The sequence below is a fragment of the Cavia porcellus genome, unplaced genomic scaffold (assembly GCF_034190915.1).
Source record: "Cavia porcellus strain 051 isolate PalLab524CR breed Dunkin Hartley unplaced genomic scaffold, mCavPor4.1 scaffold_7, whole genome shotgun sequence".
NCBI classification, from domain to species: domain Eukaryota; kingdom Metazoa; phylum Chordata; class Mammalia; order Rodentia; family Caviidae; genus Cavia; species Cavia porcellus.
The window spans coordinates 6,461,874-6,482,051 of NW_026947490.1; the positions used below are offsets into that span (position 1 = coordinate 6,461,874).

The following is a 20,178-nucleotide window of genomic DNA, read 5'->3' on the forward strand; positions in this document are numbered from 1 at the left end:
AAGCAGCCAGGACTGCCCTGCTGCACCAGAGGAGATCGTGAAAGGCTCTGGAGCTCCAAAGCTGAATGCTGAGCAGATTTCTGACCATTCCGCGCTGTGCCGGGAGCGCGGGAAAGGTGAGCAGTATGGACCCTGGTGAGTACTGGGGACCCTGCGGCTGCTGGGGTTGGCCAGAGAACATCTTGGAACTGGACAGTGCCCGCTACCACGGGGACATCAATAACACAGAGTCTGGTGGCAGCCATCTTAGAGTTGGGCAGAACCTACAGCCCGGTGGCATCACTGAGTCCCCCTGTAGGGAGGGCTGGTGGAAGGCATCTTGAAATTGGGCAGAGCCTGAGTACGTGTTGGCTTCAGCGTCATACAGAGAACTAGTGGGAGACATCTTGGATTTGGGCAGATCTGCTGTTCTGGTGCTCTTGTCACAGAGAGGTCTGGAAGAGAACAGCTGGGATTTGGGCAGAACCCTGTGCCATAGTGACATTAGTCAGCTGCTTCTGGTACAAAGAGAACCGGCAGGAGCTACTGGGGCTAAACCAAGCCTCTGCTTGGGGCCCAATAAGCAGATACAAAATAGTCACAACTCAGTGACATCCAGAAAGCACAGCCTAATTTACAGATTGACTGGCGCAGAGGCTGGAGACTAGCCTGTACTGCCCCTGCATCCCAGCCTACCCCAGATAACAGCAAATTGGGGAGGACAGCAAAAACTCAAGTCAGCACGCTTCTGAAAGGCCCTAAGCAATTCGGAGAGGGCCAGAGAACCCCAGGACAGTCTGAAAGAAACCAGAAACATGACAAGAGATAAAAATAAAAATAAAAATCTCCAGCTGCCCAACATGAGAAAAATAAGCCCAGGAGAAGTAAACACCGAAGAGAAGAAGCACAGTAACCATCCATTGCTCAACACAGCATCAGCCGAAATTAAAAAGTACCTTCATGATCTCATAGAAGAATTTAAAGCTGTACTCCTGATCCAAGTGAGGCAAGATATAAAGAGATTAATTAAAGAAATGACAAGCCCCACCCAAGAGAACACAGATGGAAGAACTGAGGAAATCAGAAAAGAAAGAGAAACTTCTGAAGAAGAATTTAAACATAACTTAGAATGCATGAAACAGATCCAAAGAGAATACCAGGAAACTAAAAACTCCATTGAACACTGGCAAAATGCCTTGACAGAAACTAAAGACAGCCTTCTGAAACTTGAAGAAAGATTTATGGCATATGATCGTGAAAGAAAAAGCCTCTTAAAAATAACAAGGAACCAGAAAGAAGCAATTCAAAAACTAGAAAATGACAAAAAGATACATAACTTAAGAATAAAGAATGTGAGTGAGGAAGCAGGAGCAACCAAAAATGAAATACAAAGAATATTCACAGATATATTAAAGCAAAATTTCCCATGTATAGCAAAAAGAAATGATATCCAGATAAAAGAGGCATACAGAACTCCAGCTACCTACAACCAAAACAGATCTATGCCTAGACATATAATAATCAAGATTCCAGAAATCCACCAAAAGAACAGAATATTAAAAGCAGCCAGAGAAAAGATGCAGATTACCTACAACGGGAAAACTATCAAAATAACAGCAGACTTATCAACACAAACTCTTAAGTCAAGAAGGGAGCAGGGAGAAATATTCCAAGTCCTGAAAGAAAAAAATATGCAACCGAAGCTCATATACCCGTCAAAACTCTCTCTCAAAATTAATAAAGAAATAAGATACTTTCAAGACAAGGAGGAACTGTGGGAGTTCATGGCCACCAATCCAACCCTACAGAGAGTGCTGAAGGACATTACAGAGAAAGAGAGGAAGAGATACCAGGATTCCAGCAACAGTGGCAGAGAGGCCTCAGTGAACGGGGCAGACAGTGGAATGAGGGAATAAGGTGGACAAATTATAGCAGAAAAGTGGAGTAGCAGACATGAGGCAGAGACGGTAAGCTATAATCTTTAGTATAGACAGCTCTGAAACTCTATAAAAAAAAAAACAAAAAGGCAGAGGTCATTGTTAATGGTATATAAGGATTTGAAAGACATAGTAGTCTTATTGACATATTTAGTTTGAATTTAATTTATACTGGTCTGTCCACTCATGTCAGATTTGAGGGCACAGACATCTTGACCCAAAAATAGCAGGTTATACCATGGTAACTATCCTTACTTTCCTATTAACTTAAACTGAAATCCTGCAATACTTACATTGTCTTACTATGACTGATCTTAATTGAATCTGAATCATAACACTATGGGTTGGCCTTGGCTGATTTTATTTAAAATTGGTATGCTTGTTAGTATCAACCCTAAAAGTAGAGGCAACTACTCTGAGGATGACAAGATGTAAAGGATATCCATACTGGTATTAATTAGTAACAGCTCTCAAATCCTACAATGCTGTCAAAGTTAAGTTTTTATAAAAATAGGTGATACTATATTTAACTGTAATAAGCCAGTGTTGTGGTCAAATCTATTGAAAATAACAAGAGAAAACATAGTAACTACGGAAGATCATCTATATTGTGGTCTTATATGCCTATCCATTGCATGTTTTTCTAGGAAATTGTTTTGCTGTCTTGCTATGACTTGGTATTCCCTATAATACAGAGAGGATAGATATATATGTAGAAATTCACACATGGTTTTGGTTTGTTTTTTAAAATTATTTACGGGAACACATTATATAATGCAAGATGTAATGAACAGATACTATGAGGAAGAGACGCTAAGAAACCCGAGGCTAATTCTGTAGCATTATGATAGAAAATCTAGCAATACTATTGTTCGCTGATTAGAATGACATTGGACTGGTTTCTTGAGTTCAATTTCAGCATATGTAGAGATGGGGACAGCTATCACAAAGAGAATGAGAGATGCGATGGTAGTTACTATTGTCTTCCCTAATTTGGAACTGGAGGACCTAAAAAGCCTCCAATGATTTGATTAGTCCTATAATATGCATCAAGTATAAAAAAGTGGGTGAAGATGGGGACAACTATTTGTAAGAAACTAGAGACAGTTAGATAGACAATGAAGATCTCCAGTGGGCTTGCTTCAAAATCTGTATTTCTTTAAATTGTTTTTTTAACTGCTTTGTTCTGTTTCGATATGTTTAATCTTACCCTCTTTGAGATGTAAAACAAATGTGTAGGACTGATAACCATATTACTGAGTTTTGTTCGATCATAGAGCAGAACGGTTTGTAGTGTCACTTTATGAATGTTATTCTAAATACTTTAATTCTATAACATGAACAGCTATTTCTAAGATGACAATGTGTAACTTATCAACCAGCAATTTCTTACCATTTGTTTTTCTGTAAGTTTGTATTATTTCTACCCTTTTTTTTATCTCCATGTATTCTTTTGTTTCCTTTTCTTTAAATGAAAAAAAAAAAAGAAAGACAGGGTCTCCCTAAGTTGCTAAGTTGCCCAGGCTGGGCTCAAACTTGCTGTGCTCCTGCCTCAGCCTCCTGAGTAGCTGAGGTTACATACATCTTAAGTGTTTTACAGTTCCCCACCCAAAACAGTATTTCTCAGAGAGAAACCAATTTTCTTTCTGACTATGTTAAAAAAATAAAAAATAAAAACATTTTACAGACTTGAGCCAGGACATCCAGATGACCACCACATAACTGAGGGTACCCTACACCACACACCCCAACTTTCAATGCCTCCTTTGACGCTGGGGTTTACCAAAGCACAGCTTTTAAAGTCACTTTTATTGTGAGGGGTAAAGGAGCAGAGGCAGACTTCATTCGTCAGTAAGGCTCCTTAGCTGACATCTGTGGAAAGATACAAGGACTGGGGCTGTGGTTCGCTAAGTGTGTTCAGCAGCACCAGCACGTCCGGAAAAGGTACTGCAAATGCACTCCCCTGGGCCCCACTTCAGACTCAGTAAATCTGAACCTTCGGGTCCTGAGATCTGCGCTTTAAAAGGCCCCTGGGTGCTTCTGATGCACAAGCGTGTACAAAAGGCTGAAGAGCAGTAGGAGAATTAAGTCATCCCCAAAACAGGTCTGACGAACTCGGGTCGCCCTGAGCATCAGCCACCGCGTTCCACTAAGGTTGCTTAGTTGAAAGATTTGAGGGATCTTTTAGTCTCAATCATATTTAATTTTCAAGTTGGTCTGAATTTTCAGTTGTACAGGGTATAAATTTAAATATTTTAATTCTGGGTTCATACACTTGTAAAGTACAAAGAACCTACATCGACATGTGAGGTTATCAAGAATGTCCTCCTTTAAGAGGACAGCATGTAATGCTCAATTTGAAGACTATAGCTCTATGGCCTTTTTAATATTCTTTTTTATCTTTGGGGACACATGGCTTCATGTCACAGGAGGGGAACGTCAAACAGCATGCACCTGGGAAGCAGGATCTCACAGTAATGAAAAAGGACACCCCAACTCAAAGGGAACGAATGGAACAAGAGGACCTACTCTTTTAGGTACATTTCTTCCTTTTTTTTTTAAGGAGACCTGGAAACACCAAATCGTTTGCTCTCTTATCATTTATCTACTTCAAAAGATGACCAAAAAACTCAGGTCTCTGCATGTTCCACAGGTCTTTGGTCTCTTGATTATCTGGTTTGGACCACAGATAAAAAGTGACAGCTGCTTGTCATAAAGATGGCACCAGTGAACTCTGTTGTCCAATCATGATACAGTAGGTGTTTTCCACAGAAATGCCTGGTTACTTTATCAAATTGACTCCAGAATTACCAATTTCTCAGAGGAGTTAACCTTCAACAAAGACAGTCACAAATCCTTACATAGAACCTAACTCTCACCCAGGGCCTTTATCTAAAAAACATGGACCACAAAGCTACCTATCTCTCAGGTCATATGAGAATCGAATGAATGAAGCAAGAGGAAGAACTGAATACTGTGCCTGCCATAATTAAATATGCAGTAAATGTGATCCAATGTTTCATTGAAAAAGTTAGTAAGGAAAAAGTTGCAATTATTATACTTGTGCTGTGTTGCAAAATAGTAACAGAAAGCTACACTGATAGACAGATAGGCCTAGGAGAATTTAAAAAGGAAACCGGATTGGGCATCTTAATTCCTCTCCCCTAGCGTCTTCATACATGTTTAATATCTGGATAAAGAGAGATCTGGTCCCTTTGACATTTCACAAGTATGCAAGAATACCAAGGGGAAAATGTGGAATGCAGTCTATAAACCTCCATAATCCCACAGAATTAGGAAGAGTTTCAAAACACGTCCAGAATTTCCTGACAGATCTTTTGAAATATTGTCCCAGGACTTCTTGCTTTTCCTGTGGTAGGCACGAGACCCCTAAGAATCAAAGATAGTTTTAAAGAAAGCATATTTACAGACAGGGAGGAAGGAGAGCAACAGGCAAATACTATTACCATTTTTCCAAGTGGTAAGAACAAAGGCTGAGTTCTTGCTGGGTGAAGAAAAATTCAAAGGATCCTGCCCACTGTGGAATACACTGGTGTCAAAAGAAAGTGTGATGCAGAAGGGCAGCTGAAGAAGGAAAAGGGCCCCAGGAAGTACAAACGTGGAATCTTCGGAATTCAGTAAAAGCCAAATGGTGGTCCTGACATTAGTCTGATACACAATAATATTCTCTGCAGGAAAAGCCAGGGTCCCACCTGCCATCCCAGAGAGGAAAGACACACAGCCATTGCTCTAGGGAGTTACCAGAAATTACCAAGGTTCAACAGACACAGCAAGGGACAGCACTCCAATGGCAGGTGAAGGTCAGATGCCCTGTCCTCATGCAGCAAATGGGTAAAAACCTCAGCAACCCCGAGTTTGTGCCTACATGCAGCTGAGACAACCTCTGAAGTCACACCTTGTTTCTGCAAGATTCTTCAAGAAAGGAATTGCTTTGGAAAAATAAAAACAACTCTCCACCTGAAAGCAGTATCCTTCCATCTTTCAATGTCCACTTTCAATAATAAAACTTTCAATTTAAAGTCTTGAAAGCAGCCCTGGAAACGATCCATCCTTTTAGAAAATCTGGATCTTCAAACCTGCTCCGTCGAACAGTCTATGTGTGGCAAGAAATTATTTTCTTGGGGCCTTTAAGACGTTTGTCCCTTTTCTTTTCCTCTTTCCCTCTTCTAGTTGAAATGCACATGCTGGCTCCAAAAAGAAAAAGTCTCGGATTTTATAACCTAAAAATATCAGAAGCTAAAGGAAGCTTCATTTTAAAAGTTAAAGCCCAGGGGCTGGGGATTTAGCTCAGCGGCATAAGTGCCCGCCTTGCAAGCAGGCAGTCGTGAGTTTGATCCCCGGTACCGATAAAAAGGAAAAAGACAAAAAAAAAAAAAAAAAAGTTAAAACCCTGAACTTCCCAAAGGAACATTTGTCTGCTCTCTCTACTTCCCTGCCGGTCTTCATACTGAAGGTTGCGAAGGTAAAGTTCCTCTGTGTCTGATCCCTAGCATAGCTCACGGTATCTGGTAGCACTTTTACCAAACACTGAGTCTAAAGCATGGAACAAATTCTCTGCTCCCTCCTGAACGCCCAGTTCTACATGGAGATGAGAGAACTAAAAACAATCTGGCGTCTCTTGGCCAAATTGTCTACCCAAAGACACTGCAGACTGACAAATATCTTCCTCATTAAGTGAACGCAGATGCAGTGACCCAGGGAAGTGGCCTAGATGTGCTGTACATGACTCTCCACTAGACACCCAATCTTCACACAAATGTTTCACTGATCTTGTGAGCCTCATGAGAGCAAAGAACAGATCTGATGGAAAAAGTATTTCATTCTCCATCCTTTGGAGACTCTTAATGCTTTCCTTATCCTTAGATAAGGAAATTACTCACTAAAATTACTCCAAAGAGTGTTGTAATATCCCAAAAATAAAGTTAATTTTGATTATTTTTAATTGATTAAGTATACCTGTAGTAAAAAAAATTTTTTTTTAATTAGCATACATGCCATTCTGGGGAAAAGTGAACTGGCAATAATGAAACCTTGATGCACAAGGATAAACATTTTGGTTTTGAACCTGAAATCTCATTTACCAGACATGTACATACATATATCTCAGGCATCTGAAGCAAAACAAAGAAATTAGTAGTTTTAAGGATTTTTTTATGGTTCTAAAAATAATAGGAAATCTCAAAGAAAGAGCCAACATTTCCATTTATGTTGTTGATTTCTGCCTCAGGAGAAGTAATCCAGGGACCCTATGTGTAGAGAAGAGCCTGTGAGGTCTCTGGGACTGAGGGGCTGGTTTTCTTCTTAAGTCAGTCTCAGACACCCACGAGGAAGTCCCTGTCGGGCCACCCCCTTGGAGAGAAGGGAGTTTGCTTTGGATTTTGGAAGTGAACTTTTTATTCTGGGGTTGTTTCAGAGCAATAAAATGAGAAGATGGTTTATAATAACTGTGTCTAACCCAGGGAGAAAATTGGTTCCATTTTCACTCTCATCTTAAGCAGCTTTTAAAATTAAATTCACTTTGGGTTTTCCATTTCCAATTCTGCCAGCAATGCCACAGGCACCGAATAGAAACATAACCTGTATCTCAGACACAATATCCTAAAGCAGTGGAAAATAATTTCTTTAAGAAGGCTATGAGGTTTCATGTTTTTGTCAAGATTACGAACAATGATAATCAGATGTTCCACAGTCCCTGGCCTTTGCACACACTGTGCCCTCTGCTTGGAAAGTTTCCCACCTCTCTCTATCTGGCCAATTCCACCCACCCCTGGGGAACAGATGAAATTTCCTCTACCGCTTTCGTAACCTGCCTGTGTCTTTGCCTCTTTGACTCCACCCAACTCACTGTATTTGTTCAGGGATAAACTCAAAGGTGAGTAGACATCTTGCTCAGTGTGTCCTAAGTTTTGATAAGTGTCCCCTAAAGGTTCACATGCTAGAGACTTGGTTGCCAGCAGGGGCACTTTGGGGAGGTGGCAGAACTTGTATGAGATGTGACCCAGGGGGAGATCTAAAGGTCATTAGGAGCATGACCCTAAAGGGGCTTGTGGGACCACAACCCTTTCTTCTGTTTCATTGGCTCCCTGGCTTGTGATATGAGCAGTTTTATTCTGCCACATGGTCCCACCATGATGGGCTGCATCACCACAAGTCCAAAGCAAAGGGGCCAATCCACCACAATAACCTAAAACAAATCACTTAACCCATTTATATCAGGTATTTTGTTGTAGTGATGAAAAGCTAATTAATAAAGGCTACTGTAACAAAACACCAAAGAATGCATAGCTCAAACAACAGACATTTATTTTTTTTACAGTTCTGGAGGATGGAAGTCCAAAGTTAGGGTGCTAGCATGGTTGTGTTCCAGTAAAAACCCTCTTCACAGTATACAGAGGATCACTTTCTTGCTGCACCCTCACTGAGCACAGGGAGAGTACAAATGTGACAGTAATCCCATCATGGGCTCCTCCCCTATGACCTCATCTAAATCTAATTATCACCTAGAGGCCCTATCTCCAAATGCCATCACATTGGGCATTAGGGCACAGCATGGGAACACATTCAGTCCATAGTAGCAGTTGAGTATGTTATAGTACCAAAATTTCTGTCTGAATGATTTAGTTTTCTGGCCAATAAGTGAGGTCTTTCTTCCTGACTCAAAGCTTGGCAATCCAACTGGCTTTGCCCAAGGAGAGATTAAGAAATACGGCACAGATGCACCTGAAAAAGTCTTGTGCACTCAAGTTTGCTCTTAATCTAAGGGACTTTTCCACCATCATGTGAATGGATTTCTACATACTGTGTGCTTTTCTTCTGTGTCTCCTTCCCAAGGAACTCCAGAGCTGAGCCACCATGATCTATCCTGAAAGACCTGTGTTAGCATGGCACATTCTCATTTATGAAAGGCTTCTGCTTCATTACATTCTTTCACCAGGACTAAGAACATGGCCTCATTTGAGCTTTGAAGAGCACTTGCAGCTACATATCACCTTCTTGGGGGGAAAAATGCAATTAAGTGGAAGTTAGCACAGAAACGTGCAACTACCTCGGGTGTAACCCAGCCATGCAGGGGCAGCAGGGGTGAACAGAGCACCTGAAGTGTCCAGAAATCCTGGTCTGGCATCTGTCCATCCCTCCCTTCTGATGTTTCCTGCCATTCCTTCTAGGTGTATTCATTGCTTCAGCTTAATAGTTAGAGACAAAAAGGGTGGCAACAAGCCAAGTGGATTGGAAAGAGCCCTCACTGAGGCACAGGAAACTTCACTTTAGTCATGGCCAAAAACTGAGAAACGAAGACCATGAATTCTTGCCTCAGGTCAAGGGACTTAGCAGAAAGAGCAAGAACAAAGTCCAACCTCTTCACAGCTTCTCAACTTCATGTGCCATCTCTCCAGACAGAGAACTGACTGACTGACTTCCGTGTCACAGCGAGCTGTAAAACCCCACCCTGGGGATAACACTGTGGCACTTGTCAGGAGACACAGCCTTGGTGTCCTCATTGCGTGTCACACACAGTGACACCAGCAAGCAGCCGGAGAAAGATCGGTCTTCCTTCAGCTCCCCCTCTGGAAGCCAGACCGCAGACTCCAAGCCCGTCCGCTTGTTCTCACTTTTTGCAGCTCAGAGCAACCCTGCAGCTCCTTCCTCCCACTGGAATTCTAGGTTCCGAGGAGACACCTGCTTCACCTGACATGGTCCAGAAGAGGCCCCTGTCCCCAGGCTGAGCCTCATCACTATGATAACACCGTGGTTTTCATCCCCATAAGAGCAGAACCTCAGAGCAAACTGTTACCTGCTCACCAACCTGGAAACTTCTCTTTCCCTTCGGTCAACAATGTCTCTTGTCTTCTATGTCACCATGGTCACATAACACCCTTGGAGAATCTCTTGAGATCTCAGGCTCCCATGCTCCTTTTTACTTATTTATGCACAGATTCTCCTTTCAAAGCTTTTCATTTAACACAAACAGTTCCCCAACTTTTCCAAAAATGGTCCTTTCCCACCAGGAAGAGAAAGAATAAAGGGATTTGCAAAAAGCAAAATGACAGGCTGTGACCAGTGCCAAAGAGAAAGTGAAAAGGCAAGGATGGCACACGGGGACGAGGGCCTCTGCAGGGGCACCCCTGGTTTTCAGTGGGAAGGTGGAAATGGGTGGGTCTTACGAATGCACTCCAGGAAAAGGAAGTGGCAGGTGCATGGCCTGAGGAAGGAAAGAGGAGAGGGAGGCCAGTGCATCTAAAGAATCATGGCAGAAGATGTGGTGAGGTGCAGAGAAGCAGGAGGTGGGCAGAGGCAAGATGAGTCCCACGCAGATGGTACAGAAGCCTGAGGAAGCATCTTAAGAAGGGATCTGAGTGGGTCCTGTAGCCAGAATGTGAGGTCTGGGAGCCAAGACTTGGCTTTCCTCTCTTCCCAGTACCTGAATGAATCTAAGTAAAGGCCATTCTGAGAGTTTATGCAAAGACTGTGACAGTGAGGCAGAAGACAGAAGGAAAGCCAAGCTCCAAAGAACCACTGATGATCTGTTCCAGAGCCTACATATAGTGTCATCAAACACAGAAGAATTATGTCACGAGGAAGGAGCAGTGGAGACAGCAGGAGGAACACTGACTTTTATAAGCTCAACAACTCACATGGACCAGACATCGATTTTGGGACCGTATTTCTTCCTGGCGAGCAGTTCGGGCGCGGCGTAGGCGGGGCTGCCACACTGCGTGCTGAACGGGTCCGAGTAACCCAGGATCCCTGCACAGTTGCTCAAGCCAAAGTCTGCGAAGAGAAGAAAAGAATTGGACTCCAACTTAGAAAACTGCAGACATGAAGAGACAGGAAAGGGGATGGGGTGCAGGAGGAAAGGAAACATTCTCTCAGGCTAACACATAATTTAGCATCCACAAGGAAATCCAGCAGCTGCAAACCATAACCACTGGATACGAGTCTCCAAGAGGAAAGAATGTCAGGTGGTGGATCCCTGGCTTAACTGGAACCTTTTACATGAGTCCTCACTGTAAAATCCAGCTAGTGCTAACAGCATGTAGAGCCAAAACATATTTCCATCAAATCTTGTAAATGAGTCGTCCAGGGAAAGCAGTGGCTGTGCTTTCGAGGACTGGGGCAAAAAGTGAGAGCAAGCAGACGGGCTTGGAGTCCACGGTCTGGCTTCCAGAGGGGGTAAGCTGAAGAAGACCAATCTTCCTCCGGCTACTTGCTGGTGTCACTGTGTGTGACACGCAATCCAGCCCATTTACAGCTGACTTCTTCTGCTGAGTGTTTGTGTTTCACAAAAATCTTAAAAAAAAAAAAAAAAAATCCTCCCAAATGTATGGAGCAGATATGGAAACTTGAAGGGGAGGGAAAAATATACTCAACCGTTTAGGCAATCCTGCAAGTTGGCTGGAAAGGAACGCCGGGAGGCTGGCGGTGCCAGCCAGACTCAGTGACCTCACTGCGTGGCTTTGTTCCTGGAAGATGAAGGCACTGGGAAGAAAAGCTCAGGGATCTACAGCTAGGCTGGATCTATTATGCCTTTCCCACTGTGTTTACTTTTGATCTTAAAGATACTGCAGCTGCTGGGCAATTAGAGAGCTGCTAGTGTTATGCCCTCCCTCTATCTTCCCTCCATCTTTGTTAATCTCAGAATTAAAATCACAGTTCATCCTTTGAACTTCAGTGTAAATATTATTATTCTACCCCCCAGACAGAAGACTCTCAGGCCACAGGGCTCGGGGAGACCAAAACCCTGGTACTTTCTCAGCAGGCACTACTCATGTCTAGTTTCATTACTCTCCCACTTCACACTAACGTGTCTGAGCCTGCAAAACTGCAGGTCTCAGTATGGGGAGAGCCAGAGTCACCTGACAGCTCACCGTGACACAACTGAGACGTTTCCCGACAGCCCTGTATTAGGCGATGCAATGAAATAGTTTTTCTAAAGAGAACCCTGCCCAAAGAGAGGTCTAAAATCTCTCTAAATTCTGAAGACCACCCAAACTCTTCAGTTTAGACTCTGGATAAAGAATCAGAGAGTACAACAGAGACTGGTAAACCAACCAACCAACCAACCAACCAGCCAACCAGGAAAGCTGCATGTCTGAACACTTACTTTTGTTTTGTTTTGTTTGGTTTTTTGACAATTCTCTTTCCCTCTTATCCTGCCTCCTCCTGTCTTCCTTTACTCTGTTCCTCTCTTCATTCCCACCCTCAGTCTCTCCCCATTTCCTTTCCTTTCTCAGCAGACTCCATATACCCTGTAGGGAAATCCTTTGGGAGTCCAGGCCCCCATCACAGGAGTAGTTACTTGTTATAAAGGACCCAAGGGCTGTATCCTCAAACCCCAGTGTCTTAGATGCAGGATCACGTTTAACATTGAAGGACTGTTTCATAGCTAAGAGCACCTACTATGGAAAACTAAAAAGACACCATCACAAAACAAAGATGAAAATATAGTTTTAGTGAGAGTGACATTTTTAACGTTTCATGAACTGCCATGTTAGAGGCCTAGTTTTATAGGAGCCCCAAAAAATCTACATCCACATTTCTAAGATAAAAGCCAAAGATTCTGTTCTGCCAGTCAGCAGGATTTTAGAACAGCAAAAGGGCATCTCCTTCGATTCCCTTTTTCCAATCCCCTGATCTGAAGAAAGGCAGGGAAAGGAGAAATAAGAGACCACATCACTCTCCAATGTCCCTGGCAAGTTAGAGAACAGTGTCTGGTTTTATCTTAAACTCAATTTCAAGAAGATAAATTAACTGTAGATTTGGGGAAAGGTGGGAATAGAATCTGCATTTTAAATGACTTATGTAGACCTAGCAAAAAGGACTTTATTTAAAATACATGGTGAAGATATAACCAGTATGTTTCACATTTGTAACTGCAATTATTAAAATTTTACACATACGCCTATAATTAGAATTGTGAAACTCGAGAGAAGTTTGCCTCCCAATAATGTCACATAGGTCTGCCTCAATTAGATTTGGTAAATACATAAGCTAATTATCACTCAGTTTTTCTGAGAGCTGCAAAATAAATCTCAAAAAACACCCAAGTGCATGCTGCTCTGGAACACGTACAAAATTGTCCTAAGCTGTGGCTCCTCCATTTAAAGATTATACTAAACTTACCAAACATCAGATTGCTTTTTTTTGAAGAGGGAAAAACATCCTGATTAAATCAAACCTTACTCCTGGTAATTCTAGTGAATTTGAAATACGGCTTAAGTAGATTTACTTAAACCAAATTCTTTCAGAGAAAGAGAAACTATTAAGAGGAAATGATAATAGCTATAATCACCTTGGAAAAACAACTAGGTAATTCCTTTGAAGAAAAAGAGGTTCAAAGGCCTTTCAAGGTACAAAAAAAGACTGGGAATGCACACCTTTGATCCATATTACCCAACCCAACAAAACAAAACACACAAGCCACTTAGTCTGCTTGCATAGAAATTGAAGAAATACAGATTTTGCTGTACAAAACACAATTCCCAGTTGCCTCCTACGGTGGCCTACTATCTCTTTCGTTTATTAGTGTAAGTTAGGATTCCTGAGGTTTAGCTGGTTATGAGAAAAACAGGAGCTAATAAAAGTTATAAATGGTGGGAAATCCCATCACTAGAGCCTCTGTTCTTATAACTTTGAGAATATTGCCTTCTAACATCTAGTCATTTGCCAATACTCTAGGTCTATTTTGTCCTGTTGAATTAAGTTTGGCCTAAAGCTGCCTCTGTACATATTTTAAGTTTGGCCTAAACACTCACCATACATGGTGGTTGTAACCTAACTTGATGTGTAAACGCGGTGTAACCTACTATTATAACAAAGACCTGAGTCTCAGCCAGTCACAAGTAGTCAACTGTTCAAATCTTTTTCATAGAAGATGGTTCTGAGCTGGAACCAATTAGGCTCCCTACGACTCATTTCTGTTTTCTATATGTCACATTCTTTTCTCTACAATCTACTCTATGGTGGTCAAGGTATCTAAACCATTTTTGTTCAGGATTACTGTCCACTTCTGGGATCTCAAAGCCAAATAAGGTTTGCAAAATTATATCTGTTGTAATTTCATCTTTTATAGTCCTGATGATGGGTAATACCTACTTAAAAGCCTACTCAGAGGTTGCCAGCTGAGAGATGATAACTTTGAGGGATTTGAAAAATGAAGATCCTGATCTCCAAAAAGCAACCATCAAACTCCCCACAAAGTGCACTACAGGCTCTACTTTAGGTATACAATTTCTTCATATTACTTGTATCACATCTCCTCTAAAAGGTTCGATTACTCAACCGATCTGTGAGCTACTTAGAAATGTACCTGCTGTTGATAGTGACTGGTTCTTCTAGAATCTTTGCAGCAAACTTCTAATCATTAATAAAGTTTGTGCTTTTCAACATTAGTTACTCCACAGGACAGTTTAATAATGGTCACACAGAGCTAGTTACTTGAGGAGGAAGAAGAGAGAGCAAACACCGAGGCAGACAATGCCCAAGCGAAGGAAATAGTAGGTAATCCAGAAACTACCCTGGACGCACTGCCCTCTGCTTGGCCTACAAGCTTTGTCTACGTGACACCCAGTGGAAGTGAATTACCATAGTGTAAATCTGCCCTTTATCAAGCCTGTTTTCATATGATCTGTACTATGAGGACAACTCTATCACTGTCACTGGCCCATTTTCCAAAGACAAACTACAGTTCACCCTGCCAGGAAATTAAAAAAAAAAAAATCTCGTTTCCTCCATTCCTCATTCCCCATCAGGAGACTCCCAAGTTTCAGGCAGTTCAGTAGCACCTTCCTTCACAGGTTCCTGTACCTGGTGTTCCAGATAACTATAATGTAACAGCCAAACAATGTGATCAAAAAAGGTCCTTGGGATGGTGCTAAGAATTTATGATGAACAGATTCTTCAAAATGCTTTTGGTGAAAAAAATTAGTTTTTCTTAAATGTTAATCTTCTAATGATGGGTATATATATCCATCACCATTTGTCAGTGCTGCTTGGTCCTCTAGCACAAGGATCCTACGCCTTCATGCTCGTGCCTGGCCTGTGCAGGACGCCAGCTATAATTCCAAGGTACCTAGTAAGCCATCTAAACAGTATGTTTTGGAGAATCTTGAGATGACTTGCCACAGTGGCTTAGCAAAAGCTTCTTCTTGGGCCTAAGAGTTAAGTTCCCAAAGTCCTATTGGTCCTTCTCTTCTCCACTAAAATAAGGTCTTTCCAAGCCATTGGGTAGATGAAATCACTCAAAATTGGTGTGAGAAAATAAACAAAAGGGAAGAATAAAAGATTGTGCTGTTTAATATCAGGGCATAAAAATAATGACCAAAAGCAACCATACAGGCAAAACAAAACATACAGAAACATCTGAATTCTTGCAGAGAATGAGCCCTGAAGTGAGTTCACTTACTAGTTCTGAACTATGAACCAATGATGAATTACCCACCCTGGAGCCTCCTTCCAACTGGCACAGATTCTAATGACCCCTCTGTGGACAGCCACCATGACACCATGGGAGGAGGATGAAGACCGTATTGAAAAGAGAAGCCAAGTCTTACCCTTCCTTTCTTTGGACATCTATAAATTCACTTAAAAGTGGAATAAAACACACAGAATCTATGGGGAGCACTTCTGAGCCAAACTATTTTCCGCTTTTTAAAAAGCAACCATTCTATTACTCCAACTAAAAATCACCTCTGTGTGAACTTAAATAATAAAAAGAAACGTTGCCAAGAAATGCTTATTGATTGATTTCCCAATCAAGTTAGTGTTTTCACCTTCCTAATTATGTTTAAATTATTAATTAAGTAAATTATAAAATTAACTTTCATTTTGAAAACTATTATTGAACATTAGACACAAACAAAGGTAACCTATTAGTTTGATTTGATACAGACCAGGTAATTTTCAAAGTTGAGAACTGACAACACAACATTTAAAGATAATCTTGCTTAAAAGTAAAAGAAAGTCATACCAATCAGCTTGATATTATTGTCTTCATCTAGTAGCAAATTTTCTATCTTCAAGTCTCTGAAATAAACAAAACCATACAACATTTCAGATAAGCATTTGAAATAGCAGCAGGAAGCCTTGCTTCTGAAGGAAAATGAATTGTTTTAGTGTCACTTTCCACCAACCCATAAAGCTTTTTTTTGCTAAAACTCATTCGATCATGAAGTAAATATTTATAAGACATGATGTAATTGATTATCACCAACTATAAAAGGTAACAAAGGGTTTTGGAAAAGGCAGAGAGCAAAGAATGCAAAAGAAATCACTCAGAGTTCCCAGCAATGGGACCCAAACTGGAACCTGGAGATTAAAGAGCAGAGGGTTAGAAGAAGGCAGAATACACCCCTCAAGACACAGGCTGCCTCAGCAGGCGAAGAAACAAGTGTGGCCAAGGGTTTGTCACACTGTGAGCAACATTCACCCATCAGGAGCAGATCTGGGGACGCAATTCCAAACACTGGAATTTAATTTATCACTTCTATGACCCCCACACTGGAGCCCAAATGTCGGCTGGTGATGATGTATTAATTTACTGAGCAAGTAGATATTATCATGGGCATAATAATAGATTCCAGAGAGGTCAGCATCATAATCTTTGGGGTCACATTCAAGTATATGTTAATCTGACATGGTCAAAGGGAACGGAGTTTACTGATCAAATTAAGATTGCTAATCAGATGGTGGGTGATGACACCGAATGACAGTGAAGTGACAGAAGGCAATGGAAGGGAGCAAAGCAGTCAGAGTCACAGTGGGTGGGAGGTGGCGGAGGTAGCTGTTAGTCAACTATAAGCTCCCTGAGGGTAGAGAACACATCTGTCCTGCCTACCACTGCACCCCACAAGCTGGATACTCAGTAAACAAAAACAAACTAGATTGCCAAAGAGATCATTTTGAATGTCACAAGCAAAGTATATATCCAGGCCAAAGTGTGGGGGGGGGGGTAAAAGAATATACTGGTTCATCAAAGTCATCTATATATATATACACATTTTTAAAAACTTTCGTATTATTTTGAAACATTCCTTTCTTGGCCCAGCTTTTATTTTCCTATATTTTAATAAAGAGATGAGCAAAAAATACACTCTTCTTCTTCTGCTTGTCTCCATTGTAAAGAACTGAAGGGCATAACAGTGATGAAACCAACAAGCACAGCATTGACATTTATTATATCAATGTCCAGAAACAACAGCACACTACCATTGCCAGGACTATCTGTGGTAAATAGGACAGCAGTGTCCCATTTAACAAGGCCAGTTGCTTCGAAGCTTGGTCCTAGTACTGCCAGCCCATTCTGTTTCACAAGAGAAGCTAGAAATCTGGATGTGGTCTCAGTTTTCAAAAGCTGGCAGCAAACTCACATTTAAAACAATTAACAACACTATGTGAGCCAACCTCCTAAGCAAGATGTGGCCAGCCACGTACCAGTCTTCAAGCCCAGAATAGGTAGAAAATGAGGCTGTGAGAGAACATAAGATTACTCAGGAGAGGGCACAGAATGAGTGAAGAAAGACCAAGGACAACACGCAGCTGGGAAGGACCATTCACAGAGGACTGCAAAGGAACGAATGTGGGCAGGGAAACCAGCGAGGCTGTTCTTGCGGGAACAACTCAGGGTGAGATCTCCAGGCAGGAAGAAGGATTAAGGGGTCCAGTGGCGACCTCTACAGAGTACCCAATGGATTCCAAGAGGGAGGACTGCCGGTAGGCTTTGGGCTAGACACCTGGATGAAAAAGATCTGTATTAAATAAAACATGCAGTTAGGAACAGGACATAGATATTCCCCATCTAAGGCTCTCATAATCAGTGCAAATGAAACAAGACACAGTACACTCCAAAACTATGTCTGCTTCTAAAATTCATCACATATGTGCAATATAAAGTGATCCCAAGGATAAGGTGGGGTCTACCTCCTTCACCAAGAGGAGGAAGACCTCATCCCTTAGCAAAGAGATTTTGGAAATACACTTTTTTGTGTTTTTTTTTTTTTTTTTTTTTTAGTTTTTTTGAGATAGGGTCTCACTACACAGTTCAAGATAGCCTTGAGCTCACTTTGTAGACCAGGTTGGTCTTGAACTTGCAACAATCCTCCTACCTCAGGCTCCTGAGTGCTGGGATTACAGATGTGTGCCACCATGGCCTGTTTTAGAAATTTGTAATATTTAGAAATGCAATGGGACCATCAGGTGAATGTTGCTTATCTGTGAAGCTTCATCATCATCATATTTAAGGCCACATACTAAAATGTTAGAAAAATTCATTTTAGAAATGTTGTTTCCGTGTCCTCGTACTTCATAAAAAATTATTCAAATGCGTTAAGGCAGAACTAAGATGGTTCTCTGAGTACAATTTGTCCAGCAGGATGTGATGGGTCCACTGGGCTATGGTGTTTCTGATGAACACTCTTTGAATCTTTGTATCATATACACTTACTAGAAATCTTAACCCAAACCATAAGCACCCATTTCGTGTTGCTGTGAATTAACTCTTAGTGAATTGCTTTCAGTCTCTCAAATTGTTGCAACTGTAAGGCCATAGTTCTAGATGTTGTGACTAAAGCCACATAAAATGGCTTGGCTTCCTGTCTACCAGAAAGCAGTCTAGACATTTGGGGTGACTTTTAGAGTGCCCAAAGTGATTGGCAAGTCAAGTCAAAGTTAATGAGCGTGCTGGTTAATACTGATTGTCAACTTCATTGGATTAAGAGATTCCTGGAGTGGTGATTGGATTATGAAGTCATCAAGTTTCTCACGGATTAACCATTCCTAGCTGATTGGGCTACTAGGAGCAAGGGCTTGGGTGGAGGCAGTAAGTCATGGGGTTTGACACTGGGCAGCTGACTGAGTCCCTGGACGCTTCTTGAGCTTCTTCTCTGCTGTCTGCTTCTCGGACACCATCCACTGAGCCACTTTCCCCACCACACCCTTTCACCATATTTCTGCCTTGGAACCAACCAAACGTTGGTTGAAACCACAAGCCAAAAATAAATCCTTACTTATTGAAATTGTGTACATCAGACATTCTGCCCCAGGAACAAAAAGCTGATCAACATGATGTGAATGTGTCTTCTCCAACTAGTATCTTATTGAAAATAAAGCAACTGTAATTGTGCCTCTATAATATGAAAGATTTGTGAGGACTCTTTCAAGCGTTCTTCTTTGCTGAAGATAATTAAGACATCACATAAACCTGACTTCTATTCAAATATGTAGCATAACTTAAAAATACACACACACACACACACACACACACACACACACACACACACACACACTGCCAACAGCCCAAACTGTGATTCTGTGAAAACTGATTATTATAGTGGTAGCACTATTTAAATCTAACACGAGGCCACAGTTTGTTTCAAGTGAAATTAAGTGTCTTTGCCTGGGTAGAATGGAAGTCACACTAAGTCATTAAAGAGAAATTTGGTTCAGAACAAATATTATTGAGATAAACAGATTAAAGAGGCATGGTAAAATAAAGCAACTGCCAAGAATAATAAAACAGAAGTGTGTGATTCTGGGCCACAAAAGTCTAACAAACAACTAAAATGATTAGGGAAACGATATAAATGAAAGAGTAAACCTAAGACACAATGCAACAGAAAAAAAAAAAACTTTTAAAATGAGAGAAATGTCAGGAAACCAAGGGAGGAAGTGTAAAAATATAATTATTAGGAAAAATGAGAAACAAATTCAAAGGTGCTACCTTCCCACCCACTGCATCCCAAAGCAAGCAACTCCCAACACTTACAAAAAATGAATAGAACACATTTAGTTAACAGAGGGTATGTGCCCATATGTTAGCCTTTCTGCCCAGGTCTGTGACAGATTTCAGTGACAACAATCTAACAGTCTTAAAGCTCCATGACTAGTTAACAGAAACGTGTGCTACGTTAGTCTCTGTCCCTGTGATCCGTATATTGTACACCGTCAAATATTTCTGAAAGAAGGAGAGGATGGCTCTCCACCTTACTCTTTAGGGAAAAAGACTCTAAGATCTAATTTTGTTTTGGTTTAAGTTTTTTAAGACACTCTTATTATGTGACTCATCCCTCAAACTCATGGCAATCTTGTCTTAGCCCCCCGAGTGCTGACATTACAGGTCGGTGTCACTACCTGGCTTAAAGTTTAATTTTTAAAGTCACTTTCATCTAAGTACAAGCAGCTGTCTCTATCCATGGGTTCTGCGTCCTCAAATTAAACCAACTTCAGATCAAAAATATTCATGAGGAAA

General features: G+C 41.3%; 1 protein-coding gene across 1 annotated transcript in view; it reads right to left on the bottom strand.

Annotated features, from left to right (window-relative positions):
- Hunk (hormonally up-regulated Neu-associated kinase) overlaps positions 1–20,178 on the bottom strand; it is a 107,919-nt gene that overhangs the window by 37,926 nt on the left and 49,815 nt on the right. The window contains exons 3-4 of the mRNA XM_013149710.3: positions 15,904–15,959; positions 10,571–10,706 (exon numbers count right to left, since the gene is read on the bottom strand). Of these exons, the coding sequence (XP_013005164.2) occupies positions 10,571–10,706; positions 15,904–15,959 (192 nt within the window). The remainder of the gene's footprint in view (positions 1–10,570; positions 10,707–15,903; positions 15,960–20,178) is intronic.